The sequence below is a fragment of the Nerophis lumbriciformis genome, linkage group LG27 (assembly GCF_033978685.3).
Source record: "Nerophis lumbriciformis linkage group LG27, RoL_Nlum_v2.1, whole genome shotgun sequence".
NCBI classification, from domain to species: Eukaryota; Metazoa; Chordata; class Actinopteri; order Syngnathiformes; family Syngnathidae; genus Nerophis; species Nerophis lumbriciformis.
The window spans coordinates 27297920-27319429 of record NC_084574.2 but is presented as its reverse complement, the minus strand read 5'-3'; the positions used below and the strand labels follow the sequence as shown (position 1 = coordinate 27319429).

Sequence of the window (21510 nt, the reverse complement as noted above, 5' to 3'; positions counted from 1 at the left end):
CCGATTACAGAAGATAAATTTGTATTATCCCGCGGGGGAAATACATATTGTCAAAACGTAAGTTTAAGAAAGGGGGGACTGCAGCGTTCAAATAAATATTTGTCACTTGGGGCAAATAGGTCTACATGTTGGTGAAATATGAGCTTCCTCCCCAGGGCACGATCTGCGGCATCTTTCAGTAGCAGCAAAAGCATTGCCATTGTGTGTGTGTGTGTGTGTGTGTGTGTGTGTGTGTGTGCGCACGCACACGGTATTTTGAAATGTTTATATATTGCTCATCTTGCTATATGTCTGTCTGTCTGTCTATGATATTAATGTAAGATTAGACAATAGAGGTAAGGGAACTTGTCACACTTAAGAACAAATAGGCCACCCTAAGAGTGCTCTGGAGCACTCGTAGATTTTGTTCTTACGTACGAACAAATCCCGGCTAAAACAAGATTGGTGAATACAAAAATCTCCTTAAAAACTTCGGAAGTGGGCCTAAGAACAAAATTTGTTCTTAAGAACGGTTTCTGAATGGGGCCCAATGAGCTTAGACTTGGTCTCTTCCAAGCCAGGATTAAACTTTAAGTGACAGTCTTTCTGGGATTGAACAAAAAACACAACATGTAAACTCTTCTAGGTATCGATCCAGTGCTAACTCAACAAACCGTAAGTAACGGAGGTAAAAACTATTGAAAAGGGTTAAGTTTTCTTGTTTTTGACAAAGATATTATGGGGGAGTAAGGGTGCCAAATAACGATGTGTTCGAAGCAGAAGACATAAAACGGCAGGTTTTAAGTTTCATTTGGGTCTGGGGAGAGGAGCCGCAGCCACGCTTTACTTTGTACTTCTTGCTAGTCCTAACAGAATTGCTATTGTGACATCCAGTGGACACATTCAGAACAGCAGTTACTTTCATTAAAAAAAATGCAGCTCATTTTAATACTTGCCAAACTCATCACACGGGCCGGATAAAACCAGTTTGTGGGCCTGATCCGGCCCGCAGGCCGTAGGTTTGACATCCCTGGTCTAAACACTCTAAAAGTGCTTAAAATCTTATCTTTTCGCATCAGATTCAGGCCCCATCAGAAGGTAGTCCAAACATCGATTGGAATCTGATATTTTCAAATTGACTTTAGTCTAAACGCAACTTTTTCGTCAGCTTTGGGTGAGCTACGTCACTTCTGTGCGCGGGGTAAGACGCAGTCGCCAGAGTAAGTGGATATTTCATCACAACATCTGGGTTCAGTGAGCAAAGTCTATTTAAGACGACCAAATTTCCGGAGCATCACTTGTCAATAGCGCGCAAATAACAGGCTATATGTAATATATGAATATATATTTTGATTCCGAAGAAATAGCGATTGTTGAAGGACCAGAATTGACACCTCGGCGCATTTGCTTACATGTGAACTTTAATGTGAGTTGAAAAATAAAGCTCACGTAGATCCACACTAATGTGTGTAGATCCACACTAATGTGTGTACCTCCTCTACTTAACAGCCATAAGATTAGAATCTGCCAGAATATATTACACTGTATACATCAATTCATACATTATATTACTTTAATTAATTTTCACGTTAAAAAAACACTAATTTTTAAGGTGTGCCGACTTTTATTTTATTTTGTAGTAGTAGCGACTTCCTCACGGTCAACTTCCTTTGTTTTCACTTTATCGCATGCACATGCAAGTGACATTGAAGCCACATTGGGGCCACGTGCGCGTTAACAGTGGAGTTTGATAAAAATCACGTTTTATTTGCAGTGTAAACAGTCAACTGGAAAAAAATCGGAATAAAAAAAAAAATCTGATTTGGGCCACTTTGTCCTGCAGTGTAACCATAGCCTTATAGACTTGCGGAAAACCTGTATATGATATGTTTTATTAGAAATGGCAACAGCTGGGCATTTTAGCATGCATGTGTATGTACAAACCAGTCTGCCCTACAACAAGACTTGGACTTGGACTTTCAACTTTGAAACATAACTGAATAACAATGGCGGACTCAGACAATGCTCATCGGGTAAGCCTACTACCATATATGGAGATATCCGCTGACGTAACTAAGGCCCTGTCTACATTAAGCCGGATAACTCCTTAAACGAATAATATTTAGCCTAAGCCCCGTTTCAGCCACACTAAACCATCGTTTAAGGTCCCCCCTCCTTGGATACATTTTTACACAGGTAAGTGTATTTCTTGAATCTCCAGCTCATAGCTCTGTATGGACTCATTGATCGTTTACAAACTGAGTTCGGAGAGGAAGCTACGTCAGAAAGACCGCGCCCCACACAGGAAGTGACGTCAGAAAGAATGCGCCACAGCCAGCTTCATAACAACCGGAGCTAACCACTGGAAAGATGGAGGCGAGTCATCCAGACATGCCCGTGTCTATCCTTCTTCTACATCTACAGACGCTTGTGGAAATCACACATGAATACCTTATGAGAAGGAAACTCGCAATTGCAGCTATTTGGGATACAACACTTCTCACGGCAAGAGAACTTTCGAATCTCCGGGTCAGCTGTGATTCTACTTACCGAAAAACTTTTGTCCATTTGTCGAAGGGAAGACAACGAAAATGTGTGCTCCCGTGCGTATAATAAAAAAAGTAGCATGTTCTTTGTATTACCTGGCCGACGAGTGAGGAATACGGAAAACATTGAATGCATTTGGACTGGCAAAGCAGACTGTATCAGTTATTGTCCGTCATGTATATCGCGGACTCAACGTCTAGGTCCAGAGTATATAAAGCAGTGGTTCTTAACCTTGTTGGAGGTACCGAGCCCCACCAGTTTCACATGCGCATTCACCGAACCCGACCCGTAATCATAAAACGATGTTATTATACTAAATAAATACTAATAAGGATATGTTTTACAAACAGAATGTTACAGGAATGTACACATGATCCCATGTTTACATCTCATTGTGCAACATGTGAATGTTTTAGTGGGAACTAAATGCGATATCTGAAAGGGGTACAGATTATTTCCAAAGCAGGACCCCCACCCAGACATATAATACTAGTACACAGCTCATGATAAACAATATGTTATAGTCATTGTAATTGGGCCAAAACACTTATATTAGAAAATAATCTCATGGAAATGACTGCTGTCAATTGATTACAATAATAAAACATTGAACTTGTTAATTAGTCAGGTTTGGGGCAAGTGTGCTGCAGGTGTGACCACAGTGCATGTGCACGTCTGACGTCGCTCACATGTGCTCCACCGAATGCTCAAGGAGTTTTTGCGTTTGCTCACAAAATTAGAGGGAACATTGTTTGGGGGTGTCCATAATACGCCGACAGGGAGAAGTTTTTATTTACACGATGAGTCGCGGAGGCTCTGCCGAACCCCTGAGGCCGACTCACCGAACCCCTAGGGTTCGATCGAACCCAGGTTAAGAACCACTGATATAAAGTCACCAAAAACGAATGGACAATGAAGATGAAGGCAAAAGAGTGAGGAGTGTCCTGACCAGATATCTAGATCCCTAGATTAATTGTTTACTTTGACATGTCAATTAAAGACTTGAGTAATTTATGATGGCTCAGGTGTGATTCACTACAATAGGGCCTCACAGCACACTGGATTCCAGTTAATTGAAATACCACAACACTGGATATTGTTCAGATAAGTTACATTTAATTTAAGAACTTGCACACAAAGCATCACTGGAGGTGACTATGAGGGAGTCTTAAACAACCATTGTGTGTGTGTGTGGACAAGGATAAAGTTAGGTGGGATTTACCCTGGATAAGTGTAGAAGGGGCCTAAGGCAAAATATATCACTAATGTCTCAAATTCCTAACTGCTTGTTTGGAATCTGAGTAAGACAAGTTGGTTTTGCATAAAGGAACCCCTTTAGCAGTAGTCAATAACTGTATGTTTCAAATAATTCATTGGCAGAAGGGAAGCTTGAAAGCCATTCATTGAGGGAATGGCTTGAATCGTAATCAATTAAAAGTAATGTGGAGTGTAAAGTGTACTCACCCTCTAGTGGGCAGTAGCGAGTGACCTTGTCAGGCATTAGCTGTCCCTCCTTGTGTCTGCAGTACACTTCTGCGATCTGTTGCCTGCACTCCTTGCTCTTGGTCCTGGACAGAGCTGAGATGGCTTCCTTCCCACTGATCTCACACTTGGGTGGTTGATCATAGGTCACCTCCAGGGGCGCCGCGGTCACCTGCTTCTTGTGGGGGTGCTGATGTCGGTGCTGGGACGGCGCTTGTTGTGAGGCGCGATGCCGCAGTCCGCCAGCTGCGACACCTGAGATGTTGGCGAGCGACAGCGGCTGGTGGATTAAAGGCAGCACTTCGTTGGAGCCGCGGCCCAAATTGGGGGTGTTGTCACGCCAGACGTGCTGCTGGTCGTAAGCCTTTTCCTGCAGATGCTCCCGCTGCTGCCTCCTGCTGGTGGCCCCCACGGTTTGCCGATGCGGCTGTGAGCGAGCGCCAAAGTTACTATTGTCTATGTTCTCGAAATCTTTCGGGACTGAGTTCTCGTTGTTGCTGTCCACTCGACTTTTCTCCTTGGGCCGGTGGGAATAGTAACCATCCTGCAGAGAAAGAGAATAGAGCCGGGATGTCAAACTCATTTTAGCTCAAGGGCTGCAAGGAGAAAAATATCTTCCCAAGTGGGTCGGACTGGTAAAATCCTGGCATAATAACTTAAAAATAATAACCACTTCAGATTGTTTTCTTTGTTTTGCTTTGATTAAAAATAGAATACGCACATTATGAAAATGTACATTTTACAAATAATTCTCTTGGCAAAACACTTCAAGTTGGTTGAAAATTTGGTAACACTTTAGTATGGGGAACACATCCAATCCATCCATTAATTAGTTGCCTATTAACATGCAAATTAGTAACATATTGGCTCTTCATTAGTCATTATTAAGTACTTATTAATGCCTTATTCTGCATGGCCTTCTTATACAACCAGTAAGCCATTAAGTGAAGTGAAGTGAATTATATTTATATAGCGCTTTTTCTCTATTGACTCAAAGCGCTTTACATAGTGAAACCCAATATCTATGTTACATTTAAACCAGTGTGGGTGGCACTGGGAGCAGGTGGGTAAAGTGTCCTGCCCAAGGACACAACGGCAGTGACTAGGATGGCGGAAGCGGGGATCGAACCTGGAACCCTCAAGTTGCTGGCACGGCCACTCTACCAACCGAGCTATAGCGTCCCTAAGACTAAGAATCTTCCCTCAATAACCTCATAATTATTGCTTATTAGTAACCCTAACCCTAACCCTTATATGTTCCCCTCGTGTCCAAATAACTCTAAATTAAGTCTGTATTACTTTAATAAGCAACTAATTAATGGTGAATATGTTCCCCATACTAAAGTGTTACCGAACATTCTGAGGAAAATAATTGGTGCAGTTTAAAACACAGTCTCAGTGTATTTACAAAGGCATTCAACTTTAAGCACACATTTTTACAATGGAGTTCAGGGTGTGCAACTCGCTTTCAACCAACTGGGAGCCCTGCAGGAAACTCTAACTACTACGAAGATGATGGTCATGTTGACTTAAGTCTTTGCATCTTAGCGTTTCGTTATTTTATCCATTAAGTGGATGATTTACAAGGAAAGAAGGTATGCGTTGGCACTGCATCAGTCCACCGCCATCTGCTGCCAGCCACAACAGGAGCAGCTGATTGCTTGCACCTGCGCTGATTGGACGAGCAGCTGCCAATCCGGAGGGCGCTTAAAGTCAGCTGACACTTCATCTTTAAAGAGTGTCATGTGGGTTGCACTCAAATTGCAAAAAATAAAATAAAAATGCTATTACAACATCCAGTGGACACATTTATAACCACAGTTTCTGTCAATAAACACATTACAGCTCATTTTTAGACTTAGACTTCCTTTTTGTTGTCATTCAAATTTGAACTTTACAATACAGATAAGAACCACAATTTGTTGCATTAGCTCATGGTAGTGCAGGATAAAAGAGCAATAAGGTGCAGATATAAATAAATAGATTATTGACAGATAAATATAGTGTACTTTTGCATATGCATCCACGTTTATGGATGTATGTTATATTGTCTTTATATTCCAGCGAGTTAATCCATTTTTGGGGGGAATTGAGGGGATTATTATGATGCGTTTAAGAGTCTTACGGCCTGAGGGAAGAAGCTGTTACAGAACATGGAGGTTCTGCTACGGAGGCTGCGGAACCTCTTTCATGCACTCGACGTCCATTGCACCGGTCACCAAGAGGGGGTAGGGGGCAATGTTCCCTCTAAGGTGCGCGCCTGTGCAATTGCGCACTGCTCAAGCGTCCTCTGCGCACGGCAAATCTATGCCACGCACCAAAAAATAAACGCATAACAATTTCCGAAACGTCACGGACACGACAGAGAAAACAGTTTTCGTCATCATTGTTCAAATATTGTAACGTCTGTCAAGACGCTTTGAGGACATGAATTCCATCAATCACTTTACTGAGCAAAACTCTTTATGGTCGGCCATAAACACATCACCAAAACATTAGTAAAAAAAAATATATCTAGCAAAACTGGTCATTTTCTGCAGTACAAACCAGACCAAAAGCAACTTTGTTATATCAACAGCAGCCGCTCGCTCTTTCTCACTTGCGCCAACACTTGCACATATGGCACTTAGCCAGTGATGCATTTACAGCCACACAAAAAGTCGGACAACTCCAACACCACACATAAAGTGTCATTCCAGGTCGTTACACTATGATTTACCAATCAAATGTGTACTTATGCTAGTGTCATTTATTAGGAATCTTAATTTATAAATATGAATCATGCAATGCTGTTAGTATATTAAATAAATACTAATAAAAATATATTTTTTACAAACAGGAAGTTGCAGGAACGTACACATGATCCCCTGCTTACATCTCATTGTGCAACATGTGAATGTTTTAATGGGAACTAAATGCAATGTCTGAAAGGGGTACACATTATTTCCAAAGCAGGACCTCCACCCAGACAAACAATACAAGTACACAGTTCATGAAAAACAATATTTTTTGTTATTGTCATTGTAAGTGGGCCTAAACACTTATATTAGAAAATAACCTCATGGAAATGACCGCTGTCATTTGATTCTAATAATAAGAGAATGTTGTCTGTCTATCTGTGTTGGCCCTGATGAGGTGGGGACTTGTCCAGGGTGTACCCCGCCTTCCGCCTGAATGCAGCTGAGATAGGCTCCAGCACCCCCCACCACCCCGAAAGGGACTAGCGGTAGAAAATAGATGGATGGATGGAGATTTAACTTGTTATTTAGCTGGTGTAGCCACAGTGTGCACGTCTGATGTTGTTCACATGGGCTCCACTGAATGCTAAGGGTTTTTGCGTTTGCTCAAACACATGAAAAATTAGAGGGAACATTGGGGGGGGTCCTCACATCTGCGGTACCCTCCAAGGTTTCTCATTGTATCCCATTGGGTTGAGTTTTTTCTTGCCCTGATGTGGGATCTGAGCCGAGGATGTCCTTTTTGGCTTAGCAGCCCTTTGAGACACTTGTGATTTAGGGCTATATAAGTAAACATCGATTGATTGATTGATGCTTTCTAGAGTCCAGCAGTGAAAACAGTCCTTACTCAGCTTGCAGGCCGCGGGCCGGATTAAACCTGTTTTCGGGCCTGATATGGCCCACGGGCCGAATGTTTGACATCCCTGGAATAGAGCTTGTTAATAGGTGAGGGGTGATGGAAGAGGAACAAACCCAAGATTGGAAGCCAATGAGCGTGCTGCATATCATATTTCGGTTTAACAATCAATGTGGCATGTTTGAGTGGGCAGAAACTCACTGAACTGTGTGGCATGAAATTAAGTAGCGAGGTAGCGAGTGGGAGGATGACGAGGTGCAACTTTACTTGAGGTGATGCGGGGCCGCCAGGGCTCGGGTCGCTCCGTGCCATCGTCAGATTAGCTCGGGTTTCAATTAAATTCTCCCTCAAATGGTCCCAGCTCACCGTAAACAGATTACCCAAAGGGGATAAAGGGCCGGAACATGACTGCGAGTTTGTGCGGTTGTTAATGCTTAAGCGTGTGTGTGTGTGTGTGTGTGTGTGCATGCATGTGGACAATTCCTTTCACTTGGGAGCCCCCACGATTGTGACGACACTGTATAGCGTGGCATGTGACAAGAAATGCCGTGTGTCATATGCGAACAAACAATTTATCTTTCAAGCAGAACAAGCTGAACCGGGAAGCAGGGTAGTGGAGAGTGCAAAAAAAAAAAAAAAAAAAAAAAAAAAAAAAAAAGAGCAATGAGTGAAAAGTGTGGCTCGCAAGGCGAAGGATTGCTGACACGAAGGTTGAGTTCCGCGCCCAGAAAGTGCCGCCTTGTTGCAGTGAAATGTGCCTCGGTGCAGCTAACGGAAAATGAGGGAAGATGCCTGGCTGTCACGCCACTGTTGCACACCTTGCTAGACACACGAGGGAGAGGAGGCGGAACTGCAAACAGCAGCTGGGGAAAGATAGAGCTTACAACAACAGGGCTCCCTGATGTGTTTCAGCATTTACAAGACAGAGAAAAGAGGCGCCAAAAGAGGTAGGGGGGGCGGGGGGAGAACAGAGTCGTGTTCAACAGAATGGAAGCAGGAGACACAAGCCATCTTCAGTGCTCTGGCTGAAGTCAGAAGGCTCTCACCCAAGATTTCTACAGACAATTGCCTTTGTTCATTGGACTGTCAATGCAGAGAAGTCTTCCTGTTTACTCTATGGGGATGGTGCAATTAAGGTCCTATTCAGTTAAATTGTCGCCAAAAAGCTCAATGTTGGTCCTGTCGGAGATTTTAGAACCTTTAACATACACTATATTGCCAAAAGTATTTGGCCACCTGCCTTGACTCACATATGAACTTGAAGTGTCATCCCATTCCTAACCCATAGGGTTCAATATGTAACGGTCCACCTTTTGCAGTGATTACAGCTTCAAGTCTTCTGGGAAGGCTGTCCACAAGGTTGCGGAGTGTGTTTATAGGAATTGTCCACCATTCTTCCAAAAGCGTATTGGTGATGTCACACACTGATGTTGGTCGAGAAGGCCTGGTTCTTAGTCTCCGTTCTAATTCATCCCAAAAGTGTTCTATCGGGTTCAGGTCAGGACTCCGTGCAGGCCAGTCAAGTTCATCCACACCAGACTCTGTCATCCATGTCTTTATGGACCTTGCTTTGTGCACTGGTGCACAGTCATGTTGGAAGAGGAAGGGGCCCGCCCCAAACTGTTCCCACAAGGTTGGGAGCATGGAATTGTCCAACATGTTTTGGTATCCTGGAGCAATCAAAGTTCCTTTCACTGGAACTAAGGGGCCAAGCCCAACTCCTGAAAAACAACCCCACACCATAATTCCTCCTCCACCAAACAATGCAGTCTGAAATGTACCGTTCTCCTGGCAACCTCTAAACCCAGACTCGTCCATCAGATTTCCAGATGGAAAAGCGTGGTTCATCACTCCAGAGAACGTGTCTCCACTGCTCTAGAGTCCAGTGTCGATGTGCTTTACACCACTGCATCCCACGCTGTGCATTGGACTTGGTGATGTATGGCTTAGATGCTGCAGAACGGCCATGGAAACCCATTCCATGAACCTCTCTGCATACTGTACGTGGGCTAATTGGAAGGTCACATGAAGTTTGGAGCTCTGTAGCAACTGACTGTGCAGAAAGTCTTTGCACTATGCGCTTCAGCATCCGCTGACCCCTCTCTGTCAGTTTACGTGGCCTACCACTTTGTTCCCGAGTTGCTGTTGTTCCCAAACTCTTCCATTTTCTTATAATAAAGCCGACAGTTGACTTTAGAATATTTAGGAGCGAGGGAATTTCACGACTGGATTTGTTGCACAGGTGGCATCCTATGACAGTTCCACTCTGGAAATCACTGAGAGCGACCCATTCTTTCACAAATGTTTGTAGAAACAGTCTCCATGCCAAAGTGCTTGATTTTATACACCTGTGGCCGGGCCAAGTGATTAGGACACCTGATTCTGATCATTTTGATGGGTGGCCAAATACTTTTGGAAGTATAGTGTATGTCAGCAACCTATTATTTCAAACAGGCAAATTCCCAGATAAAATTTAAATCGCAAAAGTCGTACCGATTTATAAGACTGGAGACAAAGACCAGTTTACAAACTACAGACCTGTTTCTTTACTTCCACAATTTTTCTAAAATCATTGACTCAGCCCGCGGGCCGGGTAAAACCTGTTCGCAGGACTGATCCGGCCCGAGGGCCGTACGTTTGACACCCCTGCTCTAGAACATTAACATGCTCCTTTTCTCTGAATTATTCTTACTCCATAAGGAGAGATCTTGCAGAGCAAGAAGCGATTTAGTTTTATCTTTTATTTCTTCCATTTGGAGCGATAATTACAAAATCTTTATCTCACTAAGCTTCCTGCTGACGGGACAAGACTAATTTGTGTGCTTCATGGGCACATAACTTGTTTGTGGGGGGTGGGGGGAGGGGGGGGGGTCGGCATTCTTGCTGGTTGGTTGGAAAACAAATAGTTATTTCCCTCAATCAAATCCAAATGTATTTCTAACCTTCATTTAAATAATCAAGGTTTAAAAAAAAAAAATCCACCAAAACTAGGACTGTGCCGATCAATCAGTTACCAATCACTGTCAGCCGATTTGCGTAATTAAAGCCTTTTAATGGCTTTAGTTAAAACTTTGTTTATTTTTAGTCCCCCCCGACTGACAAGCGACGAGCAATTATTTATTAGTCTCCATACACACTATTGAGCAGCCCCCCTAAGCTAATAATAGTCACCTCCACTACGGCAAATTAACTACCGTATTTTTCGGACTATAAGTCGCAGTTTTTTTCATAGTTTGGCCGGGCTCCAGTGCGACTTATTTTTCCTTTTTTATTATGCATTTTCGGCAGGTGCGACTTATACTCCGAAAAATACGGTACATTTCCTTAAATCTTAATTAATATTATCAAGTAGCATTATCACCGGAGGACAGGGCTTAACATTTTACACACCGAGAGCAAGCCAGCGGCAGTGATGCTAATAGCTTAGGTAGCAACTAAACCAGCTCTAAGCAACATCAATAAATGGATGTTCAGTAAAGTTTAAGAAGTGGAACCACGTTACAGCAACTATTAACGGGAAATTAACAAGTAGATTAATTGGAGTCTAGATGGAGGATAATATAATAGCAACTGTTGATGTCTCAGCGGTGTAAAAGGAGGGTAAGTCGATCCATATGTTGGTGGTGTCGATGCCAAGAGTGGTATCAATACTATATTTACAAACTCAGCGAATAATTCCTTGGACAAGCCTTTGAGGGCAAAAACCAAAGGATGTAAATGATTCGTAGATAGTATGTTTGGTAACACTTTAGTATGGGGAACATATTCACCATTAATGAGTTGCTTATTAAAGTAACAAAGAGTTAATTTAGAGTTATTTGGACACTAAGGGAACATATAAGGGTTAGGGTTAGGGTTGCCAATAAGCAATAATTCTGAGGTTATTGAGGGAAGACTCTTAGTTAATGGCTTACTGGTTGTATAATAAGGCCATGCAGAATAAGGCATTAATAAGTGCTTAATAATGACTAATTAACAGCCAATGTTACTAATTTGCATGTTAATAAGCAACAAATTATTGGTGAATATGTTCCCCATACTAAAGTGTTACCATATGTAATATTGACTTTGTTTCAATCAAACAAAAGTATGCAAAACAAGAAAGTAAGGAAATGGTTTTACTATTGTGTTAAAATTGTTTAACTCTCATTAGCATTCACATATATTGAAAATGCACATTTAATAAATGTTCAGTTCAGTTCAGTTTATTTCGAGCATGCATACGATACAATGTCATGTGCCACATATTTCCAGTTGTTTCATTACAGCACGTCCGAAAAGGAGTAGGAAGAAGCAGAGCTTATTTAATCCTTCACCTTTTCATTCCATAGCAATTGTGTCCCATTTCCTTGTTCTCTGTAACAGAACAGTGAATAAATAAATAACATGCCAATATTAAATGCATAAATAATCTTGGTAACACTTTAGTATGGGGAACATATTCACCATTAATTAGTTGCTTATTAAAGTAACAAGAGTTATTTGGACACCAGGGCACCATATAAGGGTTAGGGCAGGGGTGTCCAAACTTTTTCCATTGAGGGCCGCATAATGAAAAATGAAAGCATTCGGGGGCCATTTTGATATTTTTAATTTTAAAAACCAATAAAATATATATTGTACCCATGAGGACTCCTCTCAATGTTGGTGAGTGTTAAAGATCCCAGTCATTAGTTTAAAAAAAAAGTTGTATATTATTTTTTTTTTTTTTTTTTACTTTCCATGCCTAAATATCTATAGATCAATTTCAGGTCTAACCGTTGATATATTATAAAGTAAAAACATTATTATCTTTTATGCCCTTTTTTTGTACAAAAAAACCCATGTTTTTTTTAATGAAAAATTCCCCCCTTGCCCCAGCCCCCAAATGTTTAGAATATTAGATGTGAAGTAATTCTAGCCTTAAATAGGTCAACAATTCATGACAACATAGCTGTTAGTTCATTTTTGTTTTCTGACCAACAACAGTTTGAAAAAAAAAAAAAAAAAAAAAAAAAAAAAAGGTATTGGGTATCCACAAGAGACCCACTCATAAAAGTTAAAAAAAAAAAAAAAAAATGTCCAAGTGGAATATTTCATGTGAAGTAGTTGGAGCCTTTAACAGGCCAATAATTCATACCAACATTAATTTAATTTAAATATTCTTTTTTTATATTATATATATTTATATTTACTTTATTTTATTATAGTCAAATCTGCAACATGTTCTCATTACACCTGTTTGCTCTTGAATTTCATTATGGTTTTTTTAGTAGCATTTTAAAAGGGTGCCACTCGTAAAAGTGTTAAAAAAAAGATAATACATCAATATTAATATTTTTTACTTTCAACACTTAAATCCCTGGATCAACTTCAGATCTATCTGTCATTTATACATTTTCATAATTCTTTGTTTTCTTATGTTTTATGCCCTTTTTGTCCAAGAAAACCTTGTTTTATGTATATGGCAATATGTAATATTTTCCCCAAAAAAATATTTCACAGTGGAATATTTCATGTGAAGTAATCAGAGCCTTTAATAGGCCAATAATTCATACCACCATTAATTTAATTTAAATATATATTTTTATTACAGTTTACTTTACAGCACCCGCCGCGACCCCAAAAGGGACACGCGGTAGAAAATGGATGGATGGATGGACTTTATTCTATTAGAGTCAAATCTGCAACATTTTCTCATTACACCTGTTTGCTCTTTTATTTCTTTTTTATGTTTTTTTTTTTGGTAGTAGCATTTTTAAAATGTGCCGTGGGCCGCAAAATAATGAGCCCCGGGCCGCACTTTGGACACCCACGGGTTAGGGTTGGGGTTAGGGTTACTAATAAGCAATAATTCTGAGGTTATTGAGGGAAGACTCCTAGTTAATGGCTTACTGGTTGTATAATAAGGCCATGCAGAATAAGGTATTAATGAGTACTTAATAATGACTAATTAAGAGCCAATATGTTACTAATTTGCATGTTAATAAGCAACTAATTAATGGTGAATATGTGTTACCCATACTAAACCGTTACCATAATATACCATAGTAAGTAAACAAATATTAAATACATAAATAATCTTTATGTGAACGGTATTGGCATCAGCCGATCTCACTTATGGATGATCAGTATCGGAACCGGTAGCAAAAGACACTGATCACACATCCCTACCCAATACAGTTGCAGTACATATTCATGCAAAGTACCTATCAGCAGCATGTTGCCAAATCCCTGCAACATTTACTATAAAAAAAAAAAAAAAAAAAAAAAAAAAATCACACCTCCCATACAAACAGCATTGGACATTGGATTATTTTGGGCACATGCCAAGATCCTCCACAAATTGTGAAGAAAAAAAACCTTCTTTGCAGCATTAAAAATGAATGAAAAGAATACCATCATTGTTAGCGCCCTTTAAGCTGCTTCCCTGCAGACATTTCACAATCCAATACACCTTTCAGCTCCAACCTGTCATCTGCCTCCCTTCTTTTCTTCACTCCCATGTCTTTTTTTCACACATTTCTTCACACAATCAGCATCCACCACTCTCCCCTTGTCCTTTCCCTCCTATCCCGTCTGCTCCACATCCCATTTTTCACATCTTCCATATGTCTTTTTTCTCTCTCCAGTATTATTTCAGCTTCCTCTCATCTTTCGTTCACAACCTTTGGTGTTGTGGTCCAACCCCCTTCCGTGCTTGCCTTTACTTTCTTTCACCCTCCCATGTTGTCTGAATGGCAGAAACTGGCAATCCCACATGTAACCACTATAAAGGCTGCTGATCACCTTATAATGAAATCCAGATTTGCAGAGTGTATAGAACAGGGGTCCCCAAACTTTTTGACCCGGGGGCCGCATTGGGTTAAACAAATTTGGCCAGGGGCCAGGCTATATATATATATATATATATATATATATATATATATACATATGTATTGTATATACAGTCACAATGAAAAGTTTCCATACACTTGTAAAGAACATAATGTCATGGCTGTCTTGAGTTTCCAATAATTTATACAACTCTTATTTTTTGTGATAGAGTGATTGGAGCACATACTTGTTGGTCACAAAAAACATTCATGAAGTTTGGTTCTTTTCTGAATTTATTATGGTTCTACTGAAAATGTGACCAAATCTGCTGGGTCAAAAGTATACATACAGCAATGTTAATATTTGTTGGTTTTCTGACATGGACAAAAAAAGTCATATGTCCACTGATGTTTAAAAAACTACCCTCTGAATCTATTTCACATTTCCCCAACGATTTCACCATTTTTTTCCCCCTTGTGCACTAATTGACACTGGGGCATGGGAAAATGCATTCTTAACAATTGTTGTTTGATCTGACATCACATGGACAAAGATAAGACCTTCTGGAGGAAAGTTCTGTGGTCAGATGAAACAAAAATGGAGCAGTTTGGCCACCATACCCAGCAATATGTTTGGAGGAGAAAAGGTGAGGCCTTTAATCCAAGGAACACCATCCTACCGCAAAGCATGGTGGTGGTAGTATTATGCTCTGGGCCTGTGTTGCTGCCAATGGAACTGGTGCTTTACAGAGAGGAAATGGGACAATGAAAAATGAGGATTACCTCCAAATTCTTCAGGACAACCTAAAAGCGAGGTTTGCTGTTCCAACAGGACAATGACCCCAGACTAGAGATGTCCGATAATATCGGCCGATAAATGCGTTAAAATGTAATATCGGAAATTATCGTTTATTATCGGTATCGTTTTTTTTTTTTAATTAAATCAACATAAAAAACACAAGATACACTTACAATTAGTGCACCAACCCAAAAAACCTCCCTCCCCCATTTACACTCATTGACACTCATTCACACAAAAGGGTTGTTTCTTTCTGTTATTAATATTCTGGTTCCTACATTATATATCAATATATATCAATACAGTCTGCAAGGGATACAGTCCGTAAGCACACATGATTGTGCGTGCTGCTGGTCCACTAATAGTACTAACCTTTAACAGTTAATTTGACTCATTTTCATTAATGACTAGTTTCTATGTAACTGTTTTTATATTGTTTTACTTTCTTTTTTATTCAAGAAAATGTTTTTAATTTATTTATCTTATTTTATTTTATTAATTTGTTTAAAAAAGTACCTTATCTTCACCATACCTGGTTGTCCAAATCAGGCATAATAATGCGTTAATTCCATGACTGTATATATCGGTTGATATCGGTATCGGTTGATATCAGTATCGGTAATTAAAGAGTTGGACAATATATGTCATGTCTGTGTGATCATGTTTTGTTTAAGTTATGTTCTGCTTGGTTTTGGACTCTTTTTAGTTCCTGCTTTTCACTCCCTTGTGTTGTTTCCATGGTTACCCATTAGTTTCACCTGTTCCACGTTTGGACTCATTGTGCACTCTTGTTTGTCACCATAGCAACTCTTTAGTTTTCACCTGCCCTCACGACTCACGCACCTGTCTTTAATCATGTCACTACTATTTAACCCGGGAGTTGCCAGGCAGTCAGCCTGGCGACATCAAACTCCTGTCACTCTGCTTCACACTCTCCACACACCCTTATGACCCTTGCTGCTCTTTTTCATGCCGTTTTCTCATCCAAGTAAGTTTTCTTTATTCATGCCATAGTTTGCAAGTTTTGTTTCATTGTTCATAGTTTCTGCCTTTGTGCAAGTTTTGTGTTTATAGTCAAGTTTTGTACTTCCGCCCATGTGCGCGCCTTTTGTTTATTCTTTTTTTGAGTGTTAAAATTAAATATGTATTCACCTGCACGTCATATCTGGTCCAAATCATTTGCACCTCGGGAGAACAAACCAAGCTTGTGGATGGCTACCAAAAGTGCCTTATTGCAGTGAAACTTGCCAAGGGACATGTAACCAAATATTAACATTGCTGTATGTATACTTTTGACCCTGCAGATTTGCTCACATTTTCAGTAGACCCATAATAAATTCATAAAAGAACCAAACTTCATGAATGTGACCAACAAGTATGTGCTCCAGTCACTCTATCCAGTGTTTCCCACACATTCATTTATTTGTGGCGGCCCGCCACGAAAGAATTACGTCCGCCACAAATGGATTTTTCGGCTTTTGACTCGCTCGACCGCTCATAAAAGCAATGGGACTCTGCCTGTGAATGTACCTTGTAGTTACAACTCCGGTGCAGTAGGTGGCGGTAGCCTACTATGCATTGTAACTCCGCCAATAGCACTTAATTCACCTGGTGGGCCAGAAGAAGAAGACGAAGACGAAGACGAAGAAGACGAAGACAAAGACGGACGGACGGACAGACGGGATCAAAATACGAGGGTAATATAGGTTATAGGTAGATAGGTTATAGCTGCATTGCTCGCGGCTCGTCATATATTTAACGTTAATCCGCGATTTCACCGAGCGTTTCACTGACGGTGAGCAGCCTGACGCTGCTTCATTAACACCGCCGCTGTTTGACTCGGGGTCCGGGGCAGATGCACGTAATAACAATAACCTGTTTTCATACCGACGAGCTAACGTGTCCAGGTTATAACCCTGTTGTCAATAAACACACGTGGAGACGGTGCTTCAGATACTACATTAATACTCAAGCTAAAATGTCCACTGTCCACTGCAGCATGTGAATGCAATGAAAAGAATAAAATCTGAGCCAACCAGCTGTTAAAATGTTGTCCAGGTTAATGTTTTGGCCATTAAAGGCCCTTCATTTCAAGATTTCAACTGTGATCGGGCTTTAAACAGGTGGCTGACCTGTTCAGATGGGTGTAACTGCTACTGGTCAAATAATGTGAAATAGCATTTAATTTTACATGTATGCAATGCCATTTAAATGTAATTATAGATAATAATAATAATAAATACTGTGTAGTGTTGTAAATAGTCAACGGGAAGGATTTTAGTAAGATATAAGCCATGAGCACTACACAGCCAGAAAAAAACCTAGGCAGGACAAGTGAAAATATTGGGGCAAGTAGATTTGAGAAGTCGGGCAAGTAGAAAAATTAGGGCGGAGGGAACAGGTGAGACTCAGCAAACACTGAAAAATAAAGCAGGGTCAGATCAGAAATGCACTTTTCTCATGAAAAGGGTCCTAATTTATATTCTTATGTGCCTTATAGAGAGGACTACGACAAAACATAGAGCGACTAGCTCCAGTGCGACCTGTTCAGCAGCAGCAGGAGGAGGAGGAGGAGGAGGTTGACTGACTGTGGCAGGACACCTCTGCCTCTGTTTCACTTTATGTTGCTGGTAAATAATATAGTTGTAGTAGTAGGCTAAAGTTAAATTATTTAGTATTCACTAATTAAAGGGGCAGAGCTTTAAGAGACATTTTAGCTTTTATATTTTATAAGATATATTTTTTGTAAGAACCACAATTAATAAATATATTTCAGTGAATAACTAATTGTTCAAATCTGTATATAAATACGTACATAAAGTGTTGTAATTATATTCCAACTCTGCGTTCTTCTTGGTCATCGCCGCTGCCACCGCCACCCCCCGCCGCCCGACCACACCACCACAAATAGATGCCTGCCCTGTGAGAAACACTGCTATCACAAAATAATAAGAGTTGTAGAAATGATTGGAATATCAAGACAGCCATGACATGATGTTCTTTACAAGTGTATGTAAACTTTTGACCACGACTGTAAGTCAGGTGAGGTTAGCCTCAACTGCATTGGAAGCAGAAAAGTGCAGCCAGTGTGGTTAAAAAAAAAATTCCTCTGAATAGACGGTCTTCACACTACGCTCCTTCGACTTTTCCTTCTTTGGTGGCAGTGTTGCTTTTTAATCTTGTGCTCCGAGCCGGATGCTGTGGGGCAAAGAATTAATCGCTGGCTGCCGGAGGGCGAACGCCTGGGTCGGACTGCAAATGGGACTGTGGGAGTGGGGCAGGGGATTGATTGTTACACGGAATGTTTCTTACTTGCTGGACGTATTGGGGAGGCCGTGCAAGAATTGGCAATGTTCACAGAAACACCCACACAATAGCACAGCGCAAAAGGGGGTAAACATTAATATCATCCATCAGCGCTGGGCACGTTCAGGGGGAATGGGAAGAGTTCCAACCCCCCTCTGGGACTGGTCTGGTCCATTTCTCAACACAGAGCTGGCCGGCCCATCCGACTTTTCCTCATTTCCTCGTCCACAGGGGGAGATATTTCAACTGTCCCTTTTCTTTCTTTTTCGGTTCCCTCAATCTCCTGCGTAGCTGAGGGAATAGAACATATCTTTCTCTCTGCACCTGTCCTCATCCTCCCTTGGCCCACGCATCATCTCTTGCTCGAAGGGAGTGAAAAAAAATAAAAATAAAATAAAATACGGATACACCTTCTCTCCTCCTCTTTAATGCCATCAGTTACTTCTCACCGTCTCATGGCAGATGCAAGGGAGAGGTACGTATCAGTTTCCCCACACCCATCCGAGCCGGCCTCCTAGCGCTATGTCAACACAAGCAACCGTGCAGACAACCACAGCGGCCGTAAACATATTGTCAAGTTCATTAGGAAACGCATTCGACCGTCCGACGCGTATTAGCAGATTCACCCGAGCTGGATCACCTTCAGCGGCGTCCTGGCCCCGGACCTGCCTGCCATATGGCTAACGAGCTCAGATTAATTACCTGGAGTTAATCTCCGAGCAAGATGCTGAGTCTTGTATGACACTGGAGCTTGATACACAAACACACTTAGATCACAGCTGCTTTGCCACTGCAGGGCGTCGCAAGGATATACAACAACAACAACAACAAAAAGGCTACTTGCCATCAGCTTCATTTTACTTCACTTAAAGATGATTCCGGAATAGTACGCCACAATCACAATTCGGAAAATACCCCGGTTTTACAGTCACTGTTTGGCTTATTCTTGTACAGCAGGGGTGCCCACACTTTTTGTGCAGGCGAGCTACTTTTCAATTGACCAAGTCGAGGGGATCTACCTCATTCATTCTCATTCACTAGGCCACCTACTCAGTGGCCTAGTGGCTAAAGTGTGAGATCGGTAGGTTGTGAGTTCAAACCCCGGCCGAGTCATACCAAAGACTATAAAAAAAAATGGGACCCATTACCTCCCTGCTTGGCACTCAGCATCAAGGGTTGGAATTGGGGGTTAAATCACCAAAAATGATTCCCGGGCGCGGCACTGCTGCTGCCCACTGCTCCCCTCACCTCCCAGGGGGTGATCAAGGGTGATGGATGGGTCAAATGCAGAGGACAAATTTCGCCACACCTAGTGTGTGTGTGACAATCATTGGTACTTTAGCTTTAGCTTATTCCGATGTTGTCCAACTCTTTAAATACCGACACCGATATCAACCGATACCGATATCAACCGATATATACAGTCGTGGAATTAACACATTATTATGCCTAATTTGGACAACCAGGTATGGTGAAGATAAGGTACTTTTAAAAAAAAATTATAAAATAAAATAAGATAAATAAATTAAAACAATTTTCTTGAATAAAAAAGAAAGTAAAACAATATAAAAACAGTTACATATAAACTAGTATTTAATGAAAATTAGTAAAATTAACTGTTAAAGGTTAGTACTATTAGTGGACCAGCAGCACGCACAATCATGTGTGCTTACGAACTGTATCCCTTGCAGACTGTATTGATATATATTGATATATAATGTAGGAACCAGAATATTAATAACAGAAAGAAACAACCCTTTTGTGGGAATGGGGGAGGCAGGTTTTTTGGGTTGGTGCACTAATTGTAAGTGTATCTTGTGTTTTTATGTTGATTTAATAAAAAAACAAAACAAAAAAAAACGATACCGATAATAAAAAAAACAATTCCGATAATTTCCGATATTACATTTTAACGCATTTATCGGCCGATATTATCGGACATCTCTAGTTTGAGGTCATTGTCCTGTTGGAACACCCAACTGCGCCCAAGACCCAACCTCTGGGCTGATGATTTTAGCTTGTCCTGAAGAATTTGGAGGTAATCCTCCTTTTTTATTGTCCCATTTAAAGCACCAGTTCCATTGGCAGCAAAACAGGCCCTGAGCATAATACTACCACCACCATGCTTGACGGTAGGATTGGTGTTCCTGGGATTAAAGGCCTCACCTTTTCTCCTCCAAACATATTGCTGGGTATTGTGGACAAAGAGCTGAATTTTTGTTTCATCTGACATCACATGGACAATAAGATAGATAAGACCTTCTGGAGGAAAGTTCTGTGGTCAGATGAAACAAAAATGTAGCTGTTTGGCCATAATACCCAGCAATATGTTTGGAGGACAAAAGGAGAGGCCTTTAATCCCAGGAACACCATTCCTACCGTGAAGCATGGTGGTGGTAGTATTATGCTCTGGGCCTGTTTTGCTGCCAATGGAACTGGTGCTTTACAGAGAGCAAATGGGACAATGAAAAAGGAGGATTACCTCCAAATTATTCAGATATCATCAGCCCAGAGGTTGGGTCTTGGGCACAGTTGGGTGTTCCAACAGGACAATGACCGCAAACACACGTCGAAAGTGAAGTGAAGTGAATGATATATATATAGCGCTTTTCTCTAGTGACTCAAAGCGCTTTTACATAGTGAAACTCAATATCTAAGTTACATTTAAACCAGTTTGGGTGGCACTGGGAGCAGGTGGGTAAAGTGTCTTGCCCAAGGACACAACAGCAGTGACTAGGATGGCGGAAGTGGGGATCGAACCTGGAACCCTCAAGTTGCTGGCACGACCACTCAACCAACCGAGCCGTACCGCCCCAAAGTGGTAAAGTAATGGCTCAATCAAGCTAGAATTAAGGTTTTAGAATTGCCTTCCCAAAGTCCTGACTTAAACGTGTGGACAATGCTGAAGAAACAAGTCCATGTCAGAAAACCAACACATTTAGCTGAACTGCACCAATGTTGTCAAGAGGAGTGGTCAAAAATTCAACCAGAAGCTTGCCAGAAGCTTGT

General features: G+C 41.1%; 1 protein-coding gene across 1 annotated transcript in view; it reads right to left on the bottom strand.

The window, feature by feature from the left end:
* xylt1 (xylosyltransferase I) overlaps positions 1-21510 on the bottom strand; it is a 351330-nt gene that overhangs the window by 191450 nt on the left and 138370 nt on the right. The window contains exon 2 of the mRNA XM_061988256.1: positions 3991-4552. Within this exon, the coding sequence (XP_061844240.1) occupies positions 3991-4552 (562 nt within the window). The remainder of the gene's footprint in view (positions 1-3990; positions 4553-21510) is intronic.